The sequence below is a fragment of the Gossypium raimondii genome, chromosome 1, assembly GCF_025698545.1.
Source record: "Gossypium raimondii isolate GPD5lz chromosome 1, ASM2569854v1, whole genome shotgun sequence".
NCBI classification, from domain to species: domain Eukaryota; kingdom Viridiplantae; phylum Streptophyta; class Magnoliopsida; order Malvales; family Malvaceae; genus Gossypium; species Gossypium raimondii.
In genome coordinates, this window is record NC_068565.1 from 6,978,914 (window position 1) to 7,004,622 (window position 25,709).

At 31.4% G+C, this 25,709-nt stretch overlaps 1 protein-coding gene across 2 annotated transcripts; it reads left to right on the forward strand.

Moving 5' to 3' along the window:
• The first annotated feature begins 59 nt into the window (after nucleotides 1-59).
• On the forward strand, nucleotides 60-2,782 carry LOC105779563 (uncharacterized). 2 transcript variants are annotated; one of them, XM_012603380.2, is made up of 6 exons: nucleotides 60-556; nucleotides 1,031-1,108; nucleotides 1,549-1,583; nucleotides 1,671-1,726; nucleotides 1,882-1,980; nucleotides 2,364-2,782. In XM_012603380.2, exons 1-6 carry the CDS (start codon nucleotides 110-112, stop codon nucleotides 2,420-2,422), a joined length of 774 nt encoding a protein of 257 aa, XP_012458834.1. In that variant the 5' UTR covers nucleotides 60-109; the 3' UTR covers nucleotides 2,423-2,782. The 2 variants fall into 2 exon arrangements, with proteins under 2 accessions (XP_012458834.1, XP_012458825.1); XM_012603371.2 differs by having other exon boundaries at nucleotides 61-556; nucleotides 2,355-2,782.
• The last annotated feature ends 22,927 nt before the right edge of the window (nucleotides 2,783-25,709 follow it).

The following is a 25,709-nucleotide window of genomic DNA, read 5'->3' on the forward strand; positions in this document are numbered from 1 at the left end:
ATAAATGGAAAAATCTAGTTGAATTTGGAAACTATGATGACTACTATATAAGCCATGAAAGTTATCTATAAAACACAATCCAAAAGCAGTTGTTTTCTAAAACGGGCCAATGACAACCATTCTGCAAATTACATTCAAGTTCTCACCCTTCACTTCATCAAATGAAGAATTTTGTGAAAAACCCATTTGCTGTTACCCAGTAAGGAGTCCCAGAACTGTTTCTTTGCGGCCAAACAGATTCAAGTTGGGAGCTTTTGGGAGGCAAAGATGGAGTTTTGGGGAAGTGGGTAGGTGCAAAGATGGGATTTTTTTAAAAGAAGAAGGGTGGAAGAGGAAGATGAAGAGGAAGAGGAGAGTGGTTTTGGTGATGTTTAGTCAAGGTTTTGGGTTTAATGGTGGTGGTGGTGGTAGTGGAGGAGGTGGTGGTGGCGGCGGTGGGAAAATTGATAGTAACACAGCTAGGCTTCTGGGAAATATCGCTTTGGCTATTGGGTTAACTTATCTTTCAGCGACTGGACAGCTTGGATGGGTTTTAGATGCTATTGTCTCAATTTGGGTACTGATCCCCTCTCCTTTTATATACATGCATGTAAAATTTAGCTTTCTACAGTCTTTATAATAATGAATTATAAGAATTACAGTAGATATAATTAGGGTTTATAATGAGAACCTTAGTTCCCTTCACTTCGATTGTAGAGCAATGAATGAGTGAGTGCTAGTTGACTATGTGAAAATCAATAAGATAAAATTGTTTTTTAAGGGTGCTTTTGAGTTGGCTTGGATTGATTGCCTGTACTTATTTGATAATAATGTTTTGAATTGTTGCTTATAGAAGATATTGGATGTTGTTGTTAGATACCGGTTTTCCTGTTGTTGCGAAAACCGGTAGCATTAGCTAGTATCTTATGTAGCACCATTTTATTTTGTGAAACCATCTTTGGTATTGTTTTTGCATCACTTAAGACTAGTACTTTCAATATCGATGTTAGTTCATCTAGTTGCATCTAATTGCCGGTGTTGTCGTCTCCAGCTCATTGCAGTGCTTGTTCCTATTGTTGGTGTTGGAGCCTTCCTCTGGTGGGCAGGCCGGGATATTGTTCAAAGCAGCGTAAGGCTTCTTTAACTTTCGGTTCATTGTTCAGCATATATATATAGTTTGTCAACCTTCTTTCTATGGTTTGTATATATCTTCCACAGCAGCTGTGGCAAGATCAACAGACCTGAATGCAAAATAAATAATGTTTGCCTAAATCAAAGCTCGAAGTTTGCCTAAATCAAAGCTCGAAGTCTTCTAGTTGCATATCTTAGTCAATATAGTCAATATAGAATCATATTAAAACCAGATAAATATAAAAATCATAGATTTGCCCAACTTAAACCCAGCAATTGCAAGAGCCTAAACATCTGACTGTTCTTATAAGCATCGAATATCTTCCTGTTTCTTGATATGCAGTCATGTTTTACTTGGTTTCTTTATAATGTGAATAAATGTACGGAACTGCATCTACCGCCGACTGCCTTTAATACTATCTTATTATATAATTGCAGTGCCCGAACTGTGGAAATGATTTTCAGATTTTCAAGTAAGCACAACAAACACCTCTTAGCTAAACTTGTGGACATTTATGAGATGTTTTTTTAAGTATTGGATGGTAATGACGATTTCTTAGGTCTTTTCTAAATGACGAGTTGCAGCTGTGCCCTTACTGCAGTCAACCATTTTCAGGTGAATCTATTTATGTTCATTGATACATCTAGTATGCAGGATAATCTGGCTAAAGTTGTAGCTAGCCGGACTTCCCTTATGTCCATTTCGTTATTACTTCGAGTAGGATCCACTCACTTTTTACGTGTTTTGTTGACTTGTTGATTATATTGTAGTGGTGGATGACAAGTTTGTCAAGGAACCTGTAAAGTTCTCCAACCAAACCTCGAAACAGAAACAATCATTCAACAGCTTTTCTCCTGGTTTCAAGAAAGGTGCCCCCTCTTTAAACCCTTCTTACATTTTCAGGCTTCGGAATTAATTTCTTTACAGGATTTAGCATTAACTGTAATGTGTCGTGATACTATGACTGGATTTAGTATGTTTTTGACTTTGCAAAGTTCATTTCATCTAATGAAATCAACTTGAATTGTTTTCCAATTGTACAAATCTGGCATAAAACAAAGCTTAAAAACCGTACAATTCGATGAAAAACAGAGCATGATATTTTGCAACACAATGAAAGTACATTGTAATTTTGCATATTGAAAAGGATTTTTTATGTAGACGGTTATGAACATTGATCATATATCACAAGCATGTTAATTTAAGTTCATCGAATTCATTAATTCTGAATATTCTCGCACAGTTTGTTCAGGAAGCGATTCTTCAGGAGCAGTTGTTGATATCGAAGCAGAAGTAAAAGATGCAGATTGATAGCTACAAAAGGGGATGCAATCTTGCAACTTATGCTTATTTATATGTATCTTACACCATTGAACCCGAGATGACTGTGGTGAAGAGGAATCACGAATCTTCATGTTGTAGACGAAGATCAAGAATGTGACATCGCGAATAATTGTTCGGTGTCGATAAAATATGTAGGTGTTGCATAGCTCTAATACTTTCTTCATTCTTACTGGTAAATGTCGAAAGAATAGGTCACTTCCATATTACTGCACAGCGTAACTTTGTATATAATAATCTGTTGTCAGCTACTATGTAGTCTTTTATACTCTTACATTCTCTTCATATTTATGGAACCTGTAATCCAATTTTCCATTTGTAGGGTAATAACTTGGTTCAAACTCAGTTTTACTTTAATTGATTCATATAATCACGCAACAGTGCCATGTGCATATATTACGTAGTCAGCTTGACCTTATTAAGAGAATTTTTATTTCTTGTTTAAGGATTTATTAGATTACAAATTTAATCGAAATACTGTTAGATAAAAAAATAAAAATTAGTATATTTTCTCTTGAAAAACTTAGATAATATAATCACATTTTACAAAATATATTTTTTTTTGGGTTTTTTCCCTTCCTAGTGGACATAAAAAGAAAGCCTTTTTCTTTTCATACATGAGTTTGAAAAAAGATTCAGTGTAATAGTTGAGTTGTTGAATTATTTGAGCCAGGCCTAACAAAATTTTAGACTTGATTGATAGGTTTGAGCTTGGATCGATCTGGTCCGTATTAAAGCCTATAGTATCGATATAATAGGAAATGTATTGATACTTGCTACAAGGTATCGATACGTTAGGGGTTTTGATACTCAACAATTTTTCTTTAATTTTTAAACCATCGAACCTTAAAATGGTATCAATACCATGCAGGGTATCAATACTTTTGTGAAAGGTATCGATACTTGTTAAGGTATCCAGGCCGGATCGGGGCTAAAAAAGCTTACTCGAGACTCAATCTATTTAGAAAACGGGTTTCGTTTTTTGTCCAAACTCATATTTCGGGCTTATATTTTTGCTCAAACTCTTTCAATTTTCGAGCGAGCCTTCAAACTTGATTGGATGACTCGGCCCATAGACAACTCTAATCTACCCCTAAGAGTGTCAACTTCAATTTATTCCAACGTACCCTATATGCAGCAATGAGCGGCAGGAGCACGTGAAGTTGAAGGTTGAGAAATACAACTTTCTCGTGCATTTGTGAGAGGTTGAAAAAATACTGAGGCAAGTTCACAAGAAAATAGTTTGGAAATGGTGGAACAAGATAGAAGGTTGAGATGATACAACAAAGGCGGAAAGTTACTTGGAGATGATAGAATGAGGCGGAAGACTGTTTGGAGATCATGGAACAATGCAATGTATGAGTAATAATAATGGCAAAGGTGGAGGAGACTGAAAATTGTATATAGATACCTTGCCACCAAGACAAGTAGAGTAAGTTTATTCAACTTCTTTTTTTCTTTTTCTTTTTCTTCTTTTTGTTGAGCATTGTTAGTAGCTATTGCCTTTTAAATATTTTACAATTTTCATCTATCTTTTTCGATCTTTGTAAGTATTTTTTTTTCATGCTATGATAATTTATGTATTGATACATTAATAGACTCTTGGGATTGTTGTTGAACATATTTTAGTTTATAACAATTTTGAATATATATTAGTGTTGAACATACATTAAAAATTGATATTTATTAGTGTTGATTATCTATTTGTGTTAAATATACAATATGGTGTTGAATAATTATTTTCTAGTTTTATGTTGTGGTGAATTGTAATGGTCAAATTTGTGATACGGATATCGATGTAATTTTTGAGTCCGAAAGACTAGCTAACATGATGTTTGGAAAGGACATCACGTTAGTGGAGATGACGCACTAAATTGATTAAAAAATCAAAGCTCTAGTTGGATTGTTGAGGCGTAGATTTATTACTTTTGACAATCAGTGAGATATATTACATTTCCCGTAACAGATGATGATAATCTACAAATAATAATCACACTTCATGGGTCAAATGGTAGTGAAAGAGTCGAGCTATATGTCGAGCTCGACAACATTGAAGGACATGGGGGGCGATATTTCAAACTCATCTAGGACCCTTGTATCGATATCACATATGACTCATCTGGTGGATTTGCAAATTGAAACACCGGACCAGACATACGGGTTGGGTAATAGTTTCGTATCGTTGTTGGAAACTCTTTTTATCTCCGACGAATATACTCATACGGGAATGCAATCAAGCTATTTTGCATTGCAGTTTCTAGAATTCAAATTCAGTGGTGCTCCAAATTGAGATAAAGTTCCATCAGCAGTGCATGAAAATATCATCGGCTTGCAGTTTGGAGAACCCGTGGTGACTTTAGTGATGTCGACTCTGAGACTGGGGAACCTGTACATGTCGGTGATGTTGGATAGGATATTCTAAAATATCAATCTCTAGTTCATATGCTCGAAGTTAACTTTGATTGGATGAAAGGATTTGAGTTTCCGAAGAATCCGCATATCACTCCAGGTTATACCACTCTAGACGCTACTAATCAGGGAAATGGGTTGGTACTCAGTTTCCAACGAAAAAGGATGTCGTCCAACATCTCTTGCATCCGTAGGTCTCTTGCATCTCACATTAAAAATATTGAACATGCCTTCGGACCCAATCTTCATTATGATGCCTCTACCGTCCAATCGGTGAGCATCAGGTATGTTTTGTTGAATGCCAAACTATTTTAAGACGCTACCCGGTTGATGCCAATCGATTATCGCAAAACATATGAGCGGACCAGTACCACGCCATCTCTGCAGTTGTCAGTACACGTCATCCGGTACGTTTCAACGACATCATATGTGGAGTAAGGCATCCTAATAAACTGCATTCAAATTATCAACATATTAGATTATGCAGTCAATATATACTCTAAAACAGATGTCATTTGTAATACTCAAAATTTTGGTTTTTAAGAAAGCACAAATATTTTAAAGATGAATTAAGTATTGAGAGAAAGTATGAATAATGAAATTTAGTAAGGATTAATTGAAAATTTTTGAAAGCTAGAGGACTGAAAGTGCAAATTTACCATTTTTGTAGGAAGAGCGAAAATTTTAATAAACAATTTTCTAGGATGTGGCATGGATATGTATTGAGTATTGACCTATGAAGTTGGAAAATCGAGTTAATGATTAAATAGAATAAATTGGAAAAGTATAGGCATTAAAATGCAATTTTAATTAGTTTTTTTATCCTTGTGCTATGTCTGAAATTACTAGGTCTATTTGGTGCTTCAAGTTGCTTGCTACATGACAAGCAATTGTAAGATGTTTCGTATAAACCAGCTGCTAAACCCAAATTGTCTAACACAATGGAAGCGTTGGGGCATAGAAATCGAAAAAAATAAAAGATTACTAATGTTTATCAATAATGGATTCAAGTCTGTTGTTGGCAGCTTAAAAGTCCAAAACCTAGTAGATTAATCTTGATTCGGAAGTCTCTGTTGCCAGATGGCATGATGTATCTTATAACAACTCATGTTTTGACAATGAACCTTTGCAGGTAGGTTTTCAAGAGTAGCGAACTGAAGGGATGATATTGATGTGGTAGCAATCAATGATCCTTTTATTGATTCTAAGTACATGGTAAGCACTTCTTGGTTTGGTCAATATAGAAAAAATTTAAGCTTGTGTATATTTCTAATGTAGCTGATCTGTCAAGAGGAACAATCAAAGGAAGCGACTTTAACCATAAGATCAGTGCCAGGGAGACTAGCAGAATCAGAGCTGGCCAATTGATAGATGGTAAGAACTAAGATTTTAAGGGACGATGCAAAAATTAAGTTCAAGTTTCAGTTATTTAATCAACTCTTCTCTTTATTTCTTTAATGAGTGTTCTATTATTTTCTCAAACTATAATTATTTTGGCTGCCTATGTTTGCTTTGTTGGCCCGTAGGAAGAAATCAAGGATGTTCTAACTCCATTGTGTCTCTCTAAACAAGGGAAGAAGCAAATTAGGGCCTTGAGATAATTGCACTGTAATTTATTTAGTTTCATACTCTTGCCTTTGTTAAATTCCTAATGATTGTAATGTTCCTGTATGAGTAATTTTTAATGTATGTTATATTTCATTTATTTGTATACGAACTTAATTCATTTGTATAAAATATTTTATATTTTTTCATTTGTGAATTATATATAATTTTATAAATAATAATGTGAAATTATACTAGGGAATGTTAAGAAAAATTAAAAAATAAATTATGTATATTTAGCAGCGTTTGTAGAGCATAACGCAGCAAAAAATCATTCCTGAGGTTTTCTTTTTGAAAATGGTCTCAAAATGGCTTATATGTAATGGCATTTTATGAAGGGAAACATCGATAAATGCCTTATTTTTAACAGTGTTTGTCAAGTAAATATATGAATACCTATAATGACATTTTTAAAGAAACGTCGTGCTTTTCGTGATGTTGTTTGTTGTGGCGCCTTTTGCTGCATTTTTCCTACTATTTTTTGCGCATTTTTAAACGCAGCAAAAACCTTAAGTAAACACTGCTAAAGACATGAATCAAATGGTAAAAAAATCTTTTACCTTGCTGCCAAAGGATAATCAATGGAGGCTCTCATAAGTTGGTAATGAATGGTAGTATATACCAAGTCCAAGACTGCAACAACATTATACAACCATCCATCTCACCTACCCCATCTATCGAACCTCAACACATCTCTTGATATAGGAACCCAAGGATGGTCGAATCCCAATTCTAGTCCCTACACTCCTGCAAATCAACTATCAATAGGAGATATGCCAAATGAACTAAATTACCGAATTTATCTAGCATCAGCATTCCTTCTATCAACCGCAAAATATATATGCTTTTGCAGCAAGCATATAATTTCATCTAGACTCAAATGATAATTGTTTATTACAAAATTTTGTTCCAACCATGTCATTTTCAAATAGAGACTTTTTGTATAGTTGCTCTCTAGAACTTTATCTAAGTACATGTCACATATCTCATAAACATATTCTTGACAATATGATTTTCAATCACAACCCTACCTTCGGTCGGGAAGTCAAATTATTATGCCATATCTTCTAATGTGATTGTGCATTCTCCGATTCTCCACACAGAAAGTTGAATAAGTGCGCAGGCCTCCAACATTCAGCCAATGCAGGAATCATTTTCCAATGCTGAGTGTGGCTCACATTATAAAATCCGACATCATTAAGATATGACTCAATGATTGTATGAAGTTTCTCGATATCTAATATTTTTACGCCGAATGTTACATCTTTGTACTTGTACCTATATTAATTATTTTCAGTTCTTTAAAAATAATAAAGAAAAACATCTTAATACAAAATTTTTAAAAAAAATTAATTTTTGGCATACGAAGAAATCTTCAATTACGAGATTTTACCAATTCATCTTAAATATGTCTATCCTCAAATCTCAACAAATTTCCACCCAGTGTTCATTGTCCAAATATCTATCATCTATCTCCAATTAATAACAATTGGCAAACCTGGCCAAACATGGGCTATCAAATTCCTGGAATGATGATGCCAGTTGCTGGCAGGCTGAACTATAGAAACTTATGCAAGTTTGCTCTATAGTACAGTCGCAATACTAGAGCTTTTACAGAAACATGTCTACCAAGTTCCTCATTCGTGCATTTCTTTTTCCGCCGCATAAACTATGAAAATGGGACGGACATAAGGGGGAAACTCTGTTGACGATCCGTTATCTAGGTACATATTACTCTCTTTATCCTCGGTTCAGTTACCTGTAATACTGTTGGCCTTGCCATGAGTTTGGTCAGTTATGCAACACACTTGATCTGCTTGTGGTTCAAAATGTCCTATAAGTAACTATTCCATAAATTTCACTCAGAACTCCATACTCCTAAAGTTCACTGTATCATATGTTACAGCTTTTATGCATTGGGGCAAGTTACCCCCGCAAATGGTGTTGTGTTGACCGGAGCTAGCAAGCCTCAATCAGCTTCCCCAGTTTCATCAGCTAATTCTTCAGAGATTATGATTTTTCGGCATTGACACAAGTGATGTTCACAAAAACACTGAGTTAGGTCTAGGTTAATGATTGGTGGCATTGTCATAGTATACCAAAATAGTTATTTTGCAGGAAATTATAGCTTTGGAAGGGTTTTGGGAGGGGATTGTAAACTATTGTAGATGCAATTTCAGTTGTTTTTTTTTTTTTTTGTATTTCATATTTTTTTCCTTTCCGTATTTGGTAATGGCAGTCGTGAGTAGTTTTATGCCAATCATTTAAAAAATGAGTTTAGGCTGAAATGGATTGCTCATTCCTGCCCAAACTGGGTTTTATGAGCCTATGTTTTTCCAATTCCTGATGACTGTCATATATGAGTATGTAGGGAGATATTCAATGTATTTTAAAGTTTTTCCTATATTCAAAGGACTGTGTATATACATTAAGGTGTTGAAAATCGATATTTTTGTAAAAAAAAAATCCAGCATATCTTTGAACAGCATTAACATATATATATATATATTCAGTTAAGATTGGTTATGACCCTAAAAATAAAATCATTGCCACAAACTTCCTTGAGCCTGAATGGTCCCGGATAGTCTTGGCCTTTTTGGGAAGTTTCACGATATTCGATACGAATTTATATTTAATATGGGTATTGTTAAATCTATATTTATTTTAAAATTTTTAATTATTAAGTTGGTGTTACAAATTAGTCTGTTACTAATTCGGTAGAAAAAATATTAATATGCTTTTTATTTTAAATAATAATTAATATTATTATGATGGTATTTTCTCCTTTTATATTTTTATATAGTCTTTAAATAAAATAACTAAAAGTCATATATTCAAAGGTTAAACACGTGTTTAATAAGATTTATATAAAAAATTTTACCATTTGCTTATAATAATTGTTAAATACCCTTTTTTAAATAAATTTTATATAAAATATTTCCATAACATAATTTTTTAATTCTTTTATATTTTTGAAGAATTTTAGAGATTAATCTTCAAATCCACATCACAAGCACGATTGTGATATGGATATTTCAAACAAAAGCAACTTAGAATCAAAACCAAAGCTAGAAATTTTTTTAAGGGATCGAAATTAAATTATATATTTTTGTGATAGTAAATATATTTTCACCATTTTAATAATTTATGTCATTATAATTTTTAAAAGGTTATATCAATTTTTTTATTATTTTAGAAATAAAAATATAATTTTATTATTATTTATTTAAAATTTTATAAATTATGAAGGATGTAAATGAAAATTTTTTGATTTTGGAGGTGCGGCCCCTAGTAGTGCCCTGGTAAGAATGTTATCTCTCTATTGGGTGCAAGTCCTGAACTCTTGGTTGTGACTTTTTACACATTGTTCAAAACACTTTCCTTTTCTCTTTTTCCTTTTTTTTCCTTCAATTTTATTTTTCAATAAATAACTTGACTTTGATATGTACCCCACCGGTACCACATCTTTTACCCCCAAGGATAAGTGGTCATCTCGTGAAGAATGTCTAGTCAATTCCACTAGATTTGTTGCATTTTGATTTTTGGTAAAAAGAATTTATTTTTTAAAATTTTATTATGAGTAAAATTTTGAAATATATATATATATAAAGGTCTTTTATGAAGTAATTTTTAAACATATATTTTATAAAAAATTAATTATTTAAAATAATTAAAATCAAATTTTAAAAAGTTTGACTTTGACATTTTTATCAAATTCTAACAAGAATTGACTATCTCTTATTGTCACTTTTTTGGGGAAAAAATTGGGTCACCTTTTTATCTCCAATAGTAAGTGATTTTGTAGCATCTTTAATATTTGATAAAGTGAAAGTGATAATATTCATTGAATATAGGAACATTTCTTTTTACAAAAGAAATCAGAACTTACAAAAAAAAGTTGAAAAAGGAAACTTATATCATTTTTTTATAGAAAATATGTTTATGAGAATATACTCAAATAGAACATATATAGTAAAACATAAGTAAATAATTCGATTAAACCCGAAATTTAGTAAACAAAGTACATTAAAACATATGATCAACAAAATTTTAACATGTAAAAGAGTTGGATCGAGTGAAAAAATCTTGAATTAATCGAGTTGATGAGTCTCATTTTATCATCCTAACTCGATTTTAATTTTTTCCAGATCGAGTCAAGTCGAATTGAGTGAAACTGTTCAAGTTAAATTAAAATTTTAAACATGTCAAATTAAAATCTTATTATAATATAACTAATTCCGTTATAGACCACATAAATTTGAAAGCATATATATTTGAAACTCTTCAAAGCAGAATAAGAGAAAATGAAATAAGATACTTTAACATGATAAACTTAAATTGTTAATTTACTTATTTAGGTCTCAAAATTATTATTTTAGAAATTTAAAAAATAATTTCATTTATATATTTTATAAATTTTTAGAGTTCTTAATCTTTTACTTCCTATTAAAAATATAAATTATGAGATTTTTATAAACATTTTAAATTTTTTTAAAGAGAGACCAATTTGTTCATTTTCAAAATTGTCGGGGACCAAATAATTTGTTCATTATTTGAGTTACTCGAATTATAAGATTCAACTCGATTTAAACTCGAACTCAAAAAAATCGATAAACTTAAATAACTCAATTTAATTAATTCAAAATTTTAAAAAAAAAATTCTAAGTAAACCTTAAATGAAAACAAGTGTGAAGTTGGTGACCAATCAATCTCCATAATTTTCCTTTTGTGTCAGGATAGAGATGCGATAGCCCACAACTTGGCAGACCAGCCTTACCCAAATTAGGTGCAAAATCATTGGGACATTTATTGAAAACCCAAACAAAAACATTGCACAAAGTACGTGAAGAATCTGTTTTTTGGACAATACCACAAGTTCAGTGGGACTGTTGAATTACTGCGTACACATGTCGACTCTATAATCATTCGTCGGTCGCTCCATCCATTTTTGGTATCTGTTTCGGTATCATCCACCCATCCCATCTTTATTGTTTTTGTCATTTTGCTTTTCCGATGACCTAATTGGCTAATATACAAATATAATATTCACTTTATTTTATCTTATTATTTACGAAATCGAAATTTGTGTTTTTATTTTTTATTTTTTATTATATGTTTTTGAGAAAATTATTTTCTAGAATATTCTTTTAAAGCTATCTTTACGTATACTGATATCGAGTTTGGCAGAGGTGGAGTTAAAAAAATTAAATTGTAGGGTCAATTTTGAAAAAGTTAAAACGTTTATAAAAGTCATATAAACTAATGTACAATACTAATCATTGACAAAATAATGTATAATATGATTCAATGTAAGACTATTACATAGTTTTTATATTAAGAAGTTGGAAATTTTCGATCCACTCTTGCAACTTTGGGGGGAAATTTGTGATTGCGAGGTTGAAAAAGATACTTTTTGTAAATATGTCCATCTTTTATTATCTCTATCATTTGTATTATAATTTGTAAAGCCGTCAAACCTAGATCGATTAGAAGAGTAAAGGCTAAATTTGACTCTTTTGACCATTTTTTCATATTGGTTTGTAGTTCTTCTACTTCACTAGTAGACTTTCTTTTAAATATTTTTTTCACCCATGTTAAGCATTTAGAACAAATAAATCAAAGCCTTAAGTACAAAAGTTTTCAAGACGCCAACATGCAAATTGTAATTTTCTTTCACAAAAAAAATCACTTTAATACTTTTTAGTGTCATGAAAATGCAACATACACTAATATGTATCTTGCATGAAAATGCAACTTGTAATCCAATATTGTTAAGCATATGTAAAGTACCTCAACATTTATAGAAGCTTAGTTCTAGGGTAGGAGGTTTGATTAGGGTATTTATTTGATCATTAACTCAACCAACTAAATTAATGTCGACTTCCACTCAATAAATGCCTACTTCCTACCTGAAATCTTTCTTAACTCTCTTAACCTCTCGAGCTCTTGAAAAAAACTAGTTATTTTTTACTTATTTTCCAGGGGAAAATCACAGGACACATTTCTAACTACATTGTCAATATGATGAAATCTCCAACTCAATTCTTTCTAATTTTTAATTCTTGTGGAAATGTTTTTTATGATATTCGAAATTTATCATTATCTTTTATGAGTTTTTTTAATAGTTGATAAATTGAGTTCTTCATATTCGAATTCACATTTCCTTGAGTTTGACCGTCATATCAAAGAAAGCTTGAAAGATGCTGATTTATATGTGACATCTAAGAAGATAAAGTTGAAAATCATTTTGAATTTGGTTACTGTCTTGGAGGAAAGATGGAGGCCAAAAACATTTACATTCCATTTTTCATGCGAGAAAGCGACCATTACACTTGCAAATGTCAATTTAATAATTGACCTTCCAATCGACGAAGTATGAGGGTGGTGATAGTTGGATGTTGCTCCATAAAAGGAGAACCCGGATAATGATTTAGATGATGTCAAGTGAAGTGCGCATGATGGGATAATATCGTCAAACTGGCCTTTCCATCATATGCAACTATGGAGGAGATGGATTGATATGTCAAAACTTGGATGTTGTAGATGGTCAAAGGAATGTTGTTGCTAGATAAGTTTAGTAACAATGTTCAAACCATGTTTCTTCCCCCATTCGACAATTTCAAGCGACCAATAAATTATGTTGGAGTTTTGCTACTCTAGCTTATCTTTATAGGGCACTTAAAGGGTGGTTCATTGATCATATGCAAATAGTGTATATAAATTTAGAGCAAAAATAGATATTCAAGTGGTCCTCAAAATAATGATAAAATGATGAAAATGTAATATGAAAAATAATAATATTATAATATTACTATTCGACCTCAAATCACTAACGTAGTAGTTAAGAATCACATTTAGTTAAGAGTAAGCGCTCGACCGAATCAAGTTGAATCTAGTGAAGAAATTTTAAGTTAGTCGAGTTAATGAGTCTTATTGTATCATGCATCCTAATTTGATTTGAAAATTTTCCAATCGAGTCGAGTGAAATTAAATTTAAGTCAAGTGGATTAAATTTGATTGCGTTAAATTAAAAAATTAGACTAACCATATTGAAATCTTGTTGACAGTATGACTAAAAACGTAGTTAAAGAACATAAATACCATATATATAAACTCTTTTAAAACAAAATAAGGGAAAAAACAAGATAATTAGTATGATAAACTTGATTTGATAATTTACTTGTTTAAAGTATCAAATTCATCATGTTAGATTTTTTTTAAAATTTATAATTTAGCATTTTATATATTTTTAAGCTTTTCTAATAATTTTATTTTTTGAATTTATACATATTTTTATAAAATTTTGGGGAAAATATTTTATAAATATTTTTAATTTTAGAAGATTATTTTGAATTTTTTAAAATTTTTTAGAGGGGCCAATTTGTGCATTTACAAAATTGTCAGTGTAACACCTCTAACCCGTATCCGTCGCCAGAACAAGGTTACGAAGCATTACCAAGATTTACAGATCGAATAACAGACATTTCATATTATTTAGCAAAAAAATCTTCAATCATTCATAAAGTCCCTTATATGAACCTTCGGGGCCCAAAATATACACTAGAAATGAATCAGGGATTAATTTAGTTATCTCAAGGATTAATTTGCAAAGTTATTAAAGTACTAGGGTTTTACCATGGATGAATATGCATGATTTATGAAATTTATGGTAGAAAATGAAAGGTTTTTGATAGATAAAAAACTTTTGTAAAGTGAATTTTGATGAAATTGTGATTTAGGACTAAATTGTAAATATGTAAAATTAATGGAAAAATTTTGAATTTTATGAAGTATATGGGCTGAAAATGTTATATGTAAAAATTAGCTAGGCTTGGAATAAGGATTAAATTGTATGAATTTTATTTTTCGAGCCTAGAGACGAAATTGTCATTAATTAAAAGTATAGGGACAAAATGGTAATTTTGCCTAGGATGTGAATTGAATTGAATTGAATTGAATAGGAATTATATTAAATTGAGCTAAATTTACTCGTATAGATCCAGATAGATCAAATACGAAGCAAGATCAAGGTAAAGAAAAAGTAACGAATTAGTAGCAAACAAGTTCACGAACATTATCGAGGTAAGTTCGCGTAACTAAATTGTGTATATTTATATGCTTGAATTGAATGTTGTGTATGTGATTGTATTGTTGCTATGAATACGAAATTAATATTATAACTGAAAATTCCTGACAAACATTAAGTCTTGATTGAATAAATGAAATTCGATGGATACAGGATTTCTCGTGTTGGTTGTGGTCTTGCATATGTTGCAGACACACCACAGCTCGAAAGAGCATCCTGATATTTGGCCCTCTCGAGCTTTCCGTTATATGGTTCTTGCGAGCTTCCCGTTAATAGCTCTTCGGAGCATCCCGATCAATTGTGGTCCTACATGTGTTGTGGGAACACCGTAGCTCTTATGAGCGTCCCGTTATATGGCTCTTCGTGAGCTTCCCGATTAAAGGCTTTTTGGGAGCTTCCTGATTAAAGGCTCTCCGGAGCTTCCCGATATGGCTCGCTTGAACTTTCTGATATATGGCTATCTGGAGCTTCCCATTAATGGCTCTTCGGAGCTACCCATTATTGGCTCGCATGAGCTTCCCGGTTATGGCTCTTATGAGCTTCCCGTTATACAGCCCGGATAAGTTTCCCGCTATATGGCTCACATGAGCTTTCTGTTATATAGTTCGAAAGAGAGTTTCCCGATTATGTACTTTAACGAGCACTCCCAAATATGAATTGACGGATTATAGATTTGTACACTTCGTGTGTACTATCCGTGTATCCATCGATATTTCTAATGGTTCAACGGACAAAGTTCTAATATAAGTTAAGATGAATTATGAATGAAATATTATCTGTATACACCTAAAATTATATGAAAATTTGGTATTTGATTAGCTCATCCCTGATTCTTGATATTCACACAAAATACTCGACTGACATGTTTAATGAAGTTGTGTGTTTAGGCTATTAGCCAAATTTGCTTGGATGCATTTTTGCATGCTTATCTTAAATGTAAATAAATGGTAAGTTAAATTCCTATTATACGAACTTACTAAGTATTAAATGCTTACTCTATCTTATTTCATTTGTTTTATAGTACTCAAAAGGTCGTAAAGTTTGGACGTTGGTCGGAGCAACATCACACTATCCTTCAGCTCATTTCGGTATAAATAGCAAACTTATTTTTGGGTATAATGGCATGTATAGGTTAAATTGGCCAAATGATGGCATAATAATATTTGGTTGAAACTAGTCATTGGTATGACTTGTGTTTGGTATATTTTGATATGTAAATATATGGCCTAAACATGTTTGATGTGTGTTTGAAATGGTTATATGGTAGAAAGTATATAAATCTATTGATGAATGGTTTAGAGTTAACATAATTGATAAAATATGCCTATATGCATATATGTGTATTTGGTAAGTTTGAACACTTGAATATATGTGATAATATGTCATGCAAAAGACTTAGTTTTGGCTTGGTTTTAATATCTTGAATTGATTGGTGAATGTATTCAAGTGTTGATGTAGGTGGAAGACAAATTGAGATGAGAAATGTGGCCTTGGAAACACCTATTTTCGTCCACACGGGCAGAGACACGGTCGTGTATCTCAGCCGTGTGTGACACACAGTCACGTACACGGGCGTTTGGTTTGGTCGTGTGTCCCCTGCATATTAAAAATTGAGAAACAAAATGCTCAAAATTGTTCACACGGGCAAAGACACGGGCGTGTACCTCAACCGTGTGTGACACAATTGTTCACACAGGCAGAGACACGGGTGTGTGCCTCAGCCGTGTGTGACACACGGCCTAGCACACGGGTGTGTGTCTTGGCCGTGTGACCCCTGTACCTAATTAATGCAAACTAAATTGTTCATACGGCCTAGCACACGGGCGTGTGACTTGGCCGTGTGACCCAAGTCAGTAAGCAACCTAAATTGGACACGGGCTGAGACACAGTTGTGTGTCCTTATTTTGAATGCCCACACGGCCTAGAACACGGGCGTGCCTCTTGGTCGTGTGAGTCACACGGCCTGGCCATACGGGCGTGTGTCTCCTGCACCTAAAAAATAATTTTGAAATAATTTGCGAAAAATTCTCTAAATTCCCAATTTAGTCCCGACTTGTTTTTAATGCATAATTTGGACCTCGAGGGTCCAAACAAGGGACAATATGATTGAGTATAATTGTTTTCTGGTAAGAATAGTAAATGATATAAATTAACTGTATTTGTTCTGTAAACTCGGATAATGCTCTGTAATCCTGTTACGGCAACTGATATGGGTTAGGGGTGTTACACTAATATTTAACATTTTCACAATTTGGACCTAAAATCAATATCTAATAAAATCACTTTATAAAATCATTATACAACAAAATTAAAGCTCTAAATCCATGTTATTTCATCAAAAACATCCAGTATTCATCAATGGTAACTTTCAAAATTTCCAATAAAATCAAAAACTAATGAAATAGCTAGTTGGACCTAGTTGTAAAAGTCTTAAAAATACAAAAATTACAAGAAAAATGCAAGAATTGAACTCACATGAAGCAAAAATATGGAAACCAGATCAAAGAGCTCTCCTATGGTGTTTTTGACAGAAAAATTGATGAAGAAAATGTCTAGAATCTTTTAGGTTTTTCAATTTGATATTTTAAATTTCATTATTTCCAATTTTGTCCTTTTAATTACAGCATTTAGTCATTTTTTTGTGCTTATGCCGCCTCAACCACTTTACTTAGGCTCAATTACTCTTTAAGTCCTCCCTATTTACTATTTAAGCCATTTTAATCACTATTTCTCTCAATTAGCAAGTTTTGCATCTTTTCCAATTTAGTCCTTTTTAATTAATTAACTATCAAAACGTTAAAATTTTCTAACGAAACTTTAATACTACCTTAATGACAGTTCGTAAATATTTATAAAAATATTTACGGCTCGGTTTATAGAAATGAGGTCTCGATACCTTATTTTCTAAACCACTGACCTAATAAATCCTTATAAAACACAAATTATTAATGCAAAAAAAATTATAAAATCACATTTGACTCGTAAATACTAAATAATAAAATTTATGAGCTTACTCATCAGATTTAGTGGTCTAGAACCACCATTTTCAACACCACTGAAAATCAGGCTGCTACAGTCAGAAACCCAAGAGGTATTTACATCAATTTATTATTCGAGTTATTTGAGTTGTAAAACTCAACTCAACTCAAACCCAAAAAAAATGAATTACTTATTCGAGTTGATTCGAAAGACTTGATTTGATTAACTCAAAATTTGAAAAAAATTTGATTTTTTCAAATTGGATTAATTACTTGTATCAAATTACATCTAATTTAGGACTAATGACATGGATACGCCTCCAAGATTAGGCTAAGTGCTAAAAGCACAAGTATCACTATCACACCTTTTCCAACGCATCCAAGTAGCTTAACTATCTACCAACCTCGTACAAAGTGCAATATGGTCCATAGTTAGTCGTTTTTCTTGAAACTATTATTTGGTAACAGTTTGAGTTAAGCAACGGTGAAGACATAAGCCAAGGCAAATGTTCCAAGAGGGAGAACTACCCAATAGAGTGACTAGTTGGGAACCGACCGAGGCATTAAGACAGTTCTGAGACGAGTCAAACCAATGCCATTCTGAGGACGCAATGAGGGCATCAAGAGAATGGGTGGGGGAGAATGACACAAGCAGTGGATCAAAGCCCGTGACGAATGCACATAAAACATTCAATGGACATCAACTGAACAAATGGGACTCATTTAATCCACTTGAACTAACCCAATTCGTGAAACATATGGGGAAATCCATCTTCAATCTAAATTGCTAAGGTATAATAAGAAGCCTTCTTCACCTACTTTCCTTCTAGGATTTCTATTAACTTAGATGTTACCTAGAATTAATTCATAAGCACAAATAAAAAGAATTAAATCGTAATTATATTTTCTAAATTTGGTTGTAGGGCCCAATTTTTAACCCGAGGCCCAATTACAAACAACCCAATTAACCCCTAACCCATTACAAACCCAACAAACCCAATAACAGACCCAAGAACAAGCCCAAACTAACCCATAGCCCAAAATCTAAAAACCCAATACCCATTTTCAGAAAAAACAAAAGAAAACCCTAGCCCCTAACCCTAGTCGTTGCACCTAGCCCACTTGCCCTGCCACCGCCGCCTCTGACCAGCACCGCCACGGTCACGTCGCCGGATCGCCACTTGCGCCTGCAAAATTAGAAAGAAGTGACAAAAAGCAAAAAAAAAAAAAGGGAATAAAAAATATGTAAAAAATGGCTATATAAAAGCCATTCGAAAATGTAAAGAGGGGGATCTCTTTTTGTAACCTTTTTTACAAGATCTGAAGGAAAAGAAATAAAAAAGAAAGGTGGTGGCATATTTTTTTGGTTGCATATTTTTTTCTTTTTTCGATTTTTTTCTCTTATTTTCGAAACAAAATAAAGTAAAAAAGGAGGTCTTTTCTTACCTTTTCGCCGTCGTCGGAGTGCTCGGGTCAGAAGGCTGCATCGGATGAAAAAAGGAAACTTTGGTCTCCTTGCATTGCAGTGCTGGTGGCTGGCAAGGCCAATGACCGTGGCCGGTGCGGTGGCTATTGGCCGAACCCTTGGCCGGATTCTGGGGAGAATAAGGGGGAAGAGAGAGCATTTTCGGATTTTTTCTGAAAATAGGGGAAGAATGGAAATTTTGAAAAAAAATTAGCTTAAATAGGCTTCCAAAATGACGTCGTTTTGGGCAGCCTTCTCAAGCACCAAAACGGCGCCGTTTTGACCTGACCCGTTGGCCGACCCGACCCGCTCCATGGGGATCCGCGTGTTTGCAAGGGATGGGCTAATTGCACTTTTAGCCCTTCCACTTTTTAATGGTTTTGTAATCAAGTCTTTTAGTTTTTTTAATTTTTCCCTATGATTTATTGTGTTTTCAATTTAGTCTCTACTGGAACTCGCGTTTTGCAAGAATGAGATTATTTCCCTTTTGCCCCTCCTAGTTTTTCAACGCGTTTGATGTGGCCCTTCCGCTTTTTTATTTATTTCAGATTTGACCCCAAATTTTGTTTTAAAATTTCAATTCGGTCCTTTTTCGTTATTTTATTAATAAATCTATTTTGATTATTATTATGATTATTTTATTTATTTGTTTCCTCATTTATATATATATATACATATATTTGCAATTTCAATTTTGCTATATATATATGTGCATGCGTGCATTTTTATATTATACGTACATATTTTTATAATTTATTTATTTATATATATATACATACTTATATATTTTTTTTATAATTTTTATATACATTTTGTATACATATACGTGCATATACATATTTACATAAACTTTTATATTTAATAATTTTAAAATACATATATACATATATTTTCATATTTTTATAAATTTATGTACATACACACTTTTTATAACGTACATACTTATATTTTATATATTTTTGCATTTTATAATCTATATACATATACATGTAAATACTTATATTTTATATCTTATAATTCATATATATTTTTCATATTTTCATAATTTTATGTATATACATACATATATAGTTCCCTTATATGTACTTACACATGTCCATTTTATGTTTTAGTTTATTTATTTATTTATTTATTTATTTATTTGTTATGGTATATACATTATTGATTTGTTTTTGTATTATTATTCGTTTTTGTTCATATTATTTTTGTTCACATCATTTTATTTATTATTTCATTATGCATATTAACACCATACTTCAAAAAAGGAAAATTTTTCAAAGTAAGGCAATATTTTGCGTTTGGAAATTCGATAAAACGTGCCCTAATGTGCTGGGTTTCGATTTTTCTCATTCAACCAAATAGCTAAATATCCTTTTAAAAATTTCAAAACAAGACAATGTTTTGCGTTTGGAAATTCGAGAAAACGTGCCCTAATGTGCTGGGTTTCGATTTTTCTCGTTCGATCAAATAGTGAAATATCCTTTTAAAATTTCGAAATAAGACAATATTTTGCGTTTGGAAATTCGAGGAAATGTGCCCTAATGTGCTGGGTTTCAATTTCTCGTTTAACCAAATAGTCAAATATCCTCTTAAATTTTAATCCATGTCATTCAAGTTTTTTTTAGGATCGTATTTTAAATCTCTTTAAAGTTTTCAGTTTTTCGACACTAAGACATTAAGTAATCAACTAGGTACCAATTTTGGGCGTATCGAGGGTGCTAATCCTTCCTCGTGCGTAACCGACTCCCGAACCTGTTTTTCTGAATTTCGTGGACCAAAACCATTGTTTTAATAAAATCAAATCGTTTATTAAAAACAACCACTTTTCAAGGTGACCCGATCACACCTTATCAAAAAGGATTGGTGGCGACTCCCCCTTTTTTTGTTTCCATTTTCAAAATCCAAGTCGACCCTGTACATTTTCATCAAAAAAATGGTGTCAACATTGGTTTTATCTTATTTTAATTATTAAGTCATTAATCTACAAATCTTCTAATCATATAAATGATTTAGCTCAATGCAATAAAAATAATCTTCATTTGAAAACATTGCTTATGAGAGTTTTAGACAAATATCCTTCATTTGTAAATGCGTTTATTTAAACGAAATAAAAACATTACAATGGGGGAGTCAAAAGGAGACTCCATCAATTGAGCTAAAGATAATTTCATTAAACTAAAAAATGAAAATAATTATTTTTTATAAAAAAAAACTTAATTAATTTACAAAGAAAAAATGACAAGAAGTGCCACATAAGCGAAAAGTGCCTTTTTCCTAAGCAAAAGGATAATATTTTATTGGGTAAACTATAAAAGTAATCACTTATGTTTGAAATCTTACTTTTAGTCATTTACGTTATCGTTTTGTTACGAAGTAGTCATTCTGCCATTAAACTCCGTTACCTCCCTAACGACAATCCTACGTGGCAGTCCAAATGAATTTTAAATGCCAACTTGAATGTCCAACTAGGATAAGAATACTTTTTTCAATCAAAATGGAAAAGAAAAATGAGACAAACGATTTTTCTTTTATAGTTCAAAGTGTAATTAATTTAAAATTTTCAATTAATTAAATTTATTTAATTGAAAACCTATTCTCGTCCCAGTTGGACATTCAAATTAGCATTTAAAACTCATTTGGACTACCACGTAGGATTGTCGTTAGGGAGGTAACGAAGCTTAATAACAGAGTGACCACTTCGTAATAAAATGACAACGTAAATGCTAAAACGTAACATTTCAAACATAAGTGACTAAAATGTAATCTGAGGCAAATAAAAATAACTATTTTTATAGTTTATTTTATTTTATTTTATTTTATTTTTAGATTATATTTAAGAAGGAAAAAAAAACTCCTCAAACGATAATAAATTATTTGGAGATATCAGCAATTGATTATCACCAAAATTCCCCCCCCCCCCATGTATTAATTTATCACAAAGTACGTGTTCAATTGCTAAACATCACGCTATGTATCTTTCTTTTTGCATGCTATCTTTTATTTATCTATTTTGAAGTATTGAAAATTCAAAGGTCAAATATTTTGTGTGGACTGCCCATCCTTAGCTTAATCAAAAATCACAACCAATTGTTTCACATTTCAATGTTAGGTCTTGTAGCTTTCCCCCCATGTCCAATGTCGGCACTTCTGAAAGGTACACTTCCATTTTGAGGCTTGAAAAAAATTCTAAAAATATGAAATAAAAAAATGGGTAAAAAGAAACAAAAAGTAATTGAAAATTAGAGGCGAATTTGAGGTGCTCAAAATCAAAAATTTTATTTGAATATATAAATTAATGTAGTGAATTTACACTTTGAATCACGGGTGAAGCTAGAAAAAAATTTTAAGGGTTGAAATTAGATTATAATTTTTACGATAGTAAAAGTTTAATTTCATCATTTTAATATCCTATATCTTTATAATTTTTAAAGATTAAATCTAATTTTTATCATTTTAGGGAGGACAAAGTGCAATTTTACCTTTACTAATTTAAATTTTTAAATGCCGAATGGAAAATTTTCCATTTTAAAGAAATTCCAAAATGAAAATTTTTAATTCAATCATCTTATAAATAAAGAAATTATAAATTAATACATAATAAACTTATATTTTAATCTATAAAAATTATAATTATATTTAGACCTCTATTATTAAAATTTAAGGATTCACCCCCTATTGAAAACATTAATATAAAAGTTATACCAATAGCATCAAGTGAACCATGAGTAAAAGACCTACGTTAACAATAATTTCGAATCTTTTTTTTAAACATCTCATTATAGGTTTTTATCATATCTATTTTTGTTGACATAATAATATCTAGAACTACCTATAGCCCCTCCCCAACCCATAAATAGGAGGATAATGCACCTCAGCGTACTCGAATCTACGTCTTTTTGTATTTACAATAATGTTCATGCCAGTCGAGTTAAGACTCAATCGGCGATTTCGAACAATTTTATTTTAATGTCAAATTATGTAAGTAATAAAATCATCATTAAAAATTATTGGAGTAAATTAGAAACACAATTATTTCTTGTGATTAGGCAATTGTCGTACAATAGCTTCCAAAAAGAATGGTCAAATCAAAATCTATATATTTGAAAACAAGTTAATAATAACCACACTGTTTGGTTGAAAGGTAATAGCACCACATTTATAAAGACACGTCCGTTTTAAGCAACTTGTTCATCGTCTATATATATGTGTGTGTGTAAGAGCTTGAAAATTATAGATGGCAATTCTGGAACGGCACAAAGATACAGATGAGTAGGAACTAGGAAGTAATACTGTTTTGTAGATAGGTTAAAAGTCAAGGATGTTCTCATTGCATGTGAGAAAATTTTGTGCTTTAATTTCCCATCTTCCAAGTTACGCATTTTATCTTCTTAAATAATTAAATTTAGATTTATATCTAATTCATTAATAATATATACTTAATGATAAATTTGGGCATGTTTTGTCAAAATGGTCTTAATTGTATTTTTGAGTCTTTTCTAGCCATCAACCTTTGTTCTCTTCTTCAATCTACTTTTTCTAATAGATTTAATGAAAATATTGTTAAAAATGTTAACGGGATGATGAGGAATTTCATATGTGGAATATTTTTTAATGAGATATAATTTATTATTTAGATAACCTAATAAGATAATTACATGTGGAAAAACTTATCAAGTAAACAAACGTATGAAAGATTGAAATATTTTGAAAGAAAAAATTTTGAAACCTTAAATTTATTCATTAAATGTTAGCAAAAGCGAATTAAAAAAAGAACAAAGATTGATGGCTAAAAAGGCTCAAAAATATAATTAGAATCATTTTGACAAAACATGCAAACGTATATAATTAAACCAAAATTATTATTATGTTTATTTTCAATTATCGTACATTAAATACAAATGGATTAAATTTATTAATAAATGTTAAGTGTAATAACAAAGCACATTACATTTTCAAAAAAGAACAGGATTCGAAATTACGACATTATTGAAAGAAACCCATTATTCCTTTACCATGTGCAAATGTTAATTAAGATTAAAGAAAATTTTGGTTATTATTTAATTAAACTTCAAATATTCAGATCTTATTATATCATGTGTAGAGTTGAAAACATATCAAACATAATCTTCTTAACAATATATGATTTGTGGTGTTAAAAAATTTATTTTTAAAATTTTTGTATATTAGAAAAATAAGTGAAGAGAGATTGCCTCATTTATGAGTCAAGAATTGTAGCATATCAATTTCAGTAAAACCTGTATAACGAGTTGTTTAATACAAAATCTGTCCTTAAATTATATCACATTTTTCTGTTATTTTAATTAAAAGAAATTTAGAGTATCAATTTTATCTTATTTTATCAATATATATATCATTCAATAAAAACATATCACATGTCACGTTTTTATTAGTCACTATCTGCAGCGAAATTAGAACATTTTAAGTGGTGAAATTTTTACAATCGTAAAAATGTAATTTTTAAATGATTAAATCAAAATTTTATCATTTTTAGGGGGCCAAAGAGTAATTTTACCTAGACTAATTCAAAATTTTAAAAAAATTTAAAGGGGCTAAATAGAAGATTTTCTATTTTAGGAGGGACCGAACCCTTACCAGCCCCCTAGATTCGCCCCTGGTTACTATCATATTTTAATGTAAAATGAAATGAAATTAATAAATTAAGTACTATAAAAAACTTTAATAACCCGAATTGAAAAAAATATAAGATGAATTTAACCAGTGGCGAAACTAGGGGGCTAGCAGGGGCCCAACCCCTAAAATGAAATTTTTTTCATATGATTGCTTTAAAATTTTTAAAATTTTAAATTAGTAAAGATAAAATTGCACTTTGCCTCTCTTAAAAATATAAAATTTAATTTAATCCTTTAAAAGTTATAAAGATATAGTTTATCAAAATGATGAAATTATATTTTCAATCGTAAAATTACAATTTAATTTAGCCTGAAAGAATTTTCTAATTTCGCCCTTAATCATTTAACATCTAAAGTCAAAATCTTTATTAAGCAACCGAATCATATCTACTAATAAATAATGATTACTGCTATAAACAACTATAAACAAAGGTTGAGTATAGTAATAAAATATATTGCAACCGTAAAGAGAAAAATAGAGTTAAAATTTTAGAGACAGTCTTAACATGTACTTAAACAAATAAATATGAATAGTTTTGGTAAACGTTGTAGGTATGAAAACAAAGAAAAACATACTAAAAATAACAAGCACATGGAAACTGTTAATGTCGGCGAGACGGTCACACCCCACTCGTCCACTTGATGTATGGTCGTGTAATAAAAAGTAACTGATAACTTGAATGTTTGTAACCTTACCAAATTTACCCCTGGAATATGGATCTAAAATCTTAATGAAGCATGGCATCTCATACACATATAATAATAAACAGATCTATACCCGTCGGAACTACCAAATTAAAAATTACTTATATTTTTTACTTTATACATGAATTGGTCGGTGAAGGGTTGCACCACCCTGGCTGGACACACATGCTGGTCCCATTCCCCAATTGACCCACCTTTCATGGCTGCCGGAAATTCAGGATCCCCATTTTGTTTTCCAATTAATTAAACTAATAATTAATTACTTGTTTTAACGCATAAAACTCATTTTGTCTTGTTTTGAGGATTCTCTTTTTGGTATATTACTATCCTAAGTAGAGTCTTATTTAGAAGTTTGGAA

Coding starts and splice junctions, on each gene's coding strand:
- LOC105779563 (XM_012603371.2), top strand. CDS start 110: ATGACAACCATTCTGCAAATTACATTCAAGTTCTCACCCTTCACTTCA. Junction 1,727..1,881: donor CTGCAGTCAACCATTTTCAG/GTGAATCTATTT, acceptor ATTATATTGTAG/TGGTGGATGACAAGTTTGTC. Junction 1,981..2,354: donor TTCTCCTGGTTTCAAGAAAG/GTGCCCCCTCTT, acceptor ATTCTCGCACAG/TTTGTTCAGGAAGCGATTCT.